The 4,154-nt window shown below is 44.3% G+C and overlaps 1 protein-coding gene across 1 annotated transcript; it reads left to right on the forward strand.

Moving 5' to 3' along the window:
* The first annotated feature begins 392 nt into the window (after window positions 1-392).
* On the forward strand, window positions 393-3,717 carry LOC137345711 (probable G-protein coupled receptor 139). The gene is made up of 3 exons (XM_068008975.1): window positions 393-462; window positions 1,015-1,079; window positions 2,698-3,717. Exons 1-3 carry the CDS (start codon window positions 393-395, stop codon window positions 3,715-3,717), a joined length of 1,155 nt encoding a protein of 384 aa, XP_067865076.1.
* The last annotated feature ends 437 nt before the right edge of the window (window positions 3,718-4,154 follow it).

Raw genomic sequence — 4,154 nt, forward strand, 5'->3', positions numbered from 1 at the left:
CCACAGGTTACAGGATTGAATAAAAAAACTGTCGTCCGGTCCTGTAAATGAAACAACTTCTTTCCCAAGGAAAGCTCATGAAGTCATGATGCTGTAACCTGGCAACCAATAGGGACCCGAAGACATAAACGATCCTGAAAGTTCTCATATGTATTGCACAGTGACTTGTACCGCTGAGAGATCCCTGAGATTATATTACTTCTGAAGAAAACAATGCTGTAATGTGTTTGTTAAAATGCCTGTAACTAATATCAGTTGTTATGTAACTCACACTGTCCCACTGGAGGAATGCCTCAGGTATTAATAAAGACCCGAGTCCCGCTCACAGCCTCAGTGTGTGCCAGTCGGACCCCTGGGCTTGCTCTTCTCAACAGCACAACTTCTCTCCGAAAATGGGACGGCTTCCAATTCAGTACGTGAAAGAAATCGGCTATCCGATTATGGCAGTGTTTGGCGTCCCTGGCAAGTCATAATTATTTATTTTTAAAAATGTCTTGTGGCACTGCTCTTGTTCAATATGTTGAAATGAAGCGGATTCACATGGGGTACTTTGCTGCGAAGTTGTCTGTGTTCAGACATCACTATTCCGAACAGCCTACTCTGTCTCTGTGATCTTTGTATTCGACAATCTTCTTAAGGTTAATTTGTTTCATGTTCTCAGACCTTTAACAAGGAGTAGACCTTCTGTTTAGCGGAAACCTCAGAACCAGTAGTTGAATGGTTCGATTCACAGTCTGGGTCTGGGCAAGTGGAGACTAGAATATGATCTGCAATTGCTGGGTTGACATCCAGGCAGAGACTCGTATCCGGATGCAATGTACTGTGTGAGCTTCTGTGTAAGAAAGGTTGGCTTTGCGTCCCACTCCAGACTGCCCGGGCCAACAGGATGTGAATACTGGATTGCCATTCAGCGAGGGTACTTACAGATGTGCGTGGATGCATCCCCTCCCCACTCCCAACCAACCCCTTGTAAATGGTAATCGTAGCGCTTTATGCTTGCTTTTGTCCCTCTAGAAGGTATTCTGAAGATAAAGACTGCCACAAAGGCGGCAATAGAGGACATCACATACTCTTCATTAGTAAGTGGCTCAAAAGTCTTGGTTCAGTGGTAATACTTTCATTAAGTCAGAAGGTTGTAGGTTTAAGTTCCAGTCCAGAGACTTTCAGCACAACGCCCAGGTTGACACTTTGATGCAGTATTGTGGGAGTCCTGCGTTGCCAACTTGTACCGTCTTTCAGATGAGATGTTAAAGAGAGGAGCTTTCTACACTCTTAGCTGGATGTAAAAGATTCCTTGGCATGATTCATAAAGGAATAGAGGAGTTATCTTGCAATATATATCCCTCAACCAACATCTAAAAATCACAGCCACCCACTTCATCCCTCTCCCTGGCAACTGTCTGAGACGGCCCACCTACCTGCATCATCACTTAGCCTGCCTATCTCCAACTCTGCAATATCCCTGCCTCTACCCCACTCAAGCTCATCTGCTGCTGAAGCCCTCATCGTTCCGTTTTTTACCCCTCGACTTGACTATTCCAACTAACATCTTGTTATTCTCCCTTCTACACTTCATACACTTGTGTTAATCCAAAGCCGCTCCATTGTCCGAAGTCACAGAATCACAGAGGAATACAGTGCAGAAGAGGCCCTTCGGCCCATCGAGTCTGCACCGATGCATTAAAGACACTTGACCAGCCAGCTAATCCTATTTGCCAGCACTTGGCCCACAGCCTTGAATGTTATGACGTGCCAAGTGCTCATCCAGGTACTTTTTAAAGGATGTGAGGCAACCCGCCTCTACCACCCTCCCAGGCAGGGCATTCCAGACCGTCACCACCCTCTGGGTAAAATGGTTCTTCCTTTTTTTTTACCTGTGGGTGGAGCCACATCACCCCAAATGCTCGCTGACTTGCATTGGCACCTGATCAAACAACGCCTCGATTTTACTACTTGTTTTCAATCCCTCCACGGTCTCGTCCATCCCTATCTCTGCAATCTCCTCCAGTCCTACAAGCCTCTACGATACTCATTTACTTCTTGCCTGTGAAGCATACCCAATTTAATCTCTCCACCTCTGGGGGCCTTCACCTGTCAAGGTCCTAAACTCTGAAAGTTCTTCCCTAAACCTCTCTGCCTCTCTTCTTCCTTTAACAGGCTCCTTAAAACCTACCATTTTCATCAAGAATTTCGTCATATGCCCTCATTTTTCCATGTGGCTGGGTTTCACATTTCATCAGCTCATGCTCTTGTGAAGAGCCTTGTGGCGTTTTCCTGTGTTCAAGGCGGGATACAAAATAGTTGTTGTTGATATTTGGTCAATCGCATTTTTGCTGTTTGGGGGACTTTATCGACCACAAACAGGCGATGTGCATCTCGCACAATGTCTATATTGAAAGAAAATATTTAATTGGCTGCATAGCGTCCTGTTACGATCTGAGACCATGAAAGGCGCTATATAAATACAAGTTCTTTCTTTCTTTCTTTCTTTCTTTCTTTCTTTCTTTCTTTCTTTCTTTCTTTCTTTCTTTCTTTCTTTCTCTCTATGCATTTTCAGGTCTTTAATGGTCTGATTTAACTATTCGCTGCCTGTCAGTGTGTCTGTGATAAATCAGTTCAAAGAATAATTAATGAAGTGCAAGCGTTTGCCATTTCATAATTTTTCGTTTTACCAAATGATTCTCGTATTTCCTTAAGATATTTATCTCCAATAAAATCATTGCTATTATCACAGTTACCTTTCAGGACAGCCGTTTGCTCCATTTAATTGACTATTTTCCTGTTGTTTTGGGTCCTACAGCGAATCTGATGACGGCTGTGATCTTGTCCCGGGGAAAGTGCGGTCTCTCCAGGGGAATCACTCGTTACATGGTGGCGATGGCAATCTCAGACCTCCTGGTGATGATCTTTCATGTGCTGTTATACCAAATATTTTCCTATCATTTCCCCTCATCATTTCTGTCACTCACTGCAATCTGCCCTTCACACGCCTACCTGAGAATCGTTACTCTGGATTACTCCGTCTGGTTAACAGTGTCGTTCACCTTTGACCGTTTCATCAGCATTTGCTGTCAGAAATTGAGACTCCGATATTGCACGGAGAGAACTGCAGCTGTGGTTATTGTGTCCATGTTTGTGCTGAGTTGTTTAAAGTTCATCCCCTACCTCTTCATGTTTGAGTCTAAGTTTATGATGGACAACCTATGGTGGGGCTGCAAGATAAAAACGGTCTTTACTTCTGCAGGGTGGGTGACTTTCGCCTGGATTTGCAGTCTCTCTGTCTCATTGCTCCCGTTCTTTCTCATCTTGCTGCTCAATGGTCTCACGGTCAGGCACATCCTAGCGGCCAGTCGGGTCCGCAGGGTCCTGAAGGGACTGGCCAGCGGACAGAACCAGAGCGATAGCGAGATGGAGAATCGGCAGAAATCCATCATCTTACTCTTCGCTGTGTCCGGCAGTTATATACTGTTGTGGATGACGGGAACGGTAACTTTTGTTTGCACTCGAATCACATTTGATGCCTTGGAGCGGAATCTCGCAAGTCCCGGTTACATCGCCAGTGATGTTGGACGTCTGCTCATTCTCATGAACTCCTGTGCAAACACCTGTATTTATGGATTGACCCAGAGCAAGTTCAGAGAGGAGGTGAAGAAGGCCGTTAAATATCTATTAACTCGAGTTACGAAATTAATGAATTTAAAGCAACAGTCCGGCTAGAGCTCATATCTGAATATAACTGGATCCTTCTTTCTATTAGGTCCCATCACGTCATCATCCTGTTTCTTCTGTACTAACCAGGTTACATTTCTTGAATCGGGTCCTGACTGTACGTTGCAATGAGTAATTTTTAAGCTGATTAAACGCTAGTGTAAGGGAATGGTAGACGGATAGGTGTCACAGGTTACTGTTTATTTAATGATTCAGTGAATCACAACAGATACATTATGCAAAAACCGCCCCCTAATTCATAGGATTACATAAGATATATCACAGGAAAACAGGCCATTCGGCCCAAACAGTCCGTTCAATCGTTCACGCTGCACTCGAGCCATTTCCCATTTTTCCACATCTAAATCGATCATGGTAACCCTCTACTTCTTTCTCCCTCATATGCTTGTCTAGCCTCCCCTTAAATGCATCAATACTATTCACTT

Source organism: Heterodontus francisci, chromosome 29 (genome assembly GCF_036365525.1).
Source record: "Heterodontus francisci isolate sHetFra1 chromosome 29, sHetFra1.hap1, whole genome shotgun sequence".
NCBI classification, from domain to species: domain Eukaryota; kingdom Metazoa; phylum Chordata; class Chondrichthyes; order Heterodontiformes; family Heterodontidae; genus Heterodontus; species Heterodontus francisci.

What these genes read in the sequence shown, in the direction of transcription:
- LOC137345711 (XM_068008975.1), top strand. Translation starts at nt 393, where the DNA reads ATGGGACGGCTTCCAATTCAGTACGTGAAAGAAATCGGCTATCCGATT. An exon ending in GGCAGTGTTTGGCGTCCCTG is followed by an intron (nt 463 to 1,014) that starts GCAAGTCATAAT and finishes TTGTCCCTCTAG; the next exon opens with AAGGTATTCTGAAGATAAAG. An exon ending in ACATCACATACTCTTCATTA is followed by an intron (nt 1,080 to 2,697) that starts GTAAGTGGCTCA and finishes TATTTCCTTAAG; the next exon opens with ATATTTATCTCCAATAAAAT.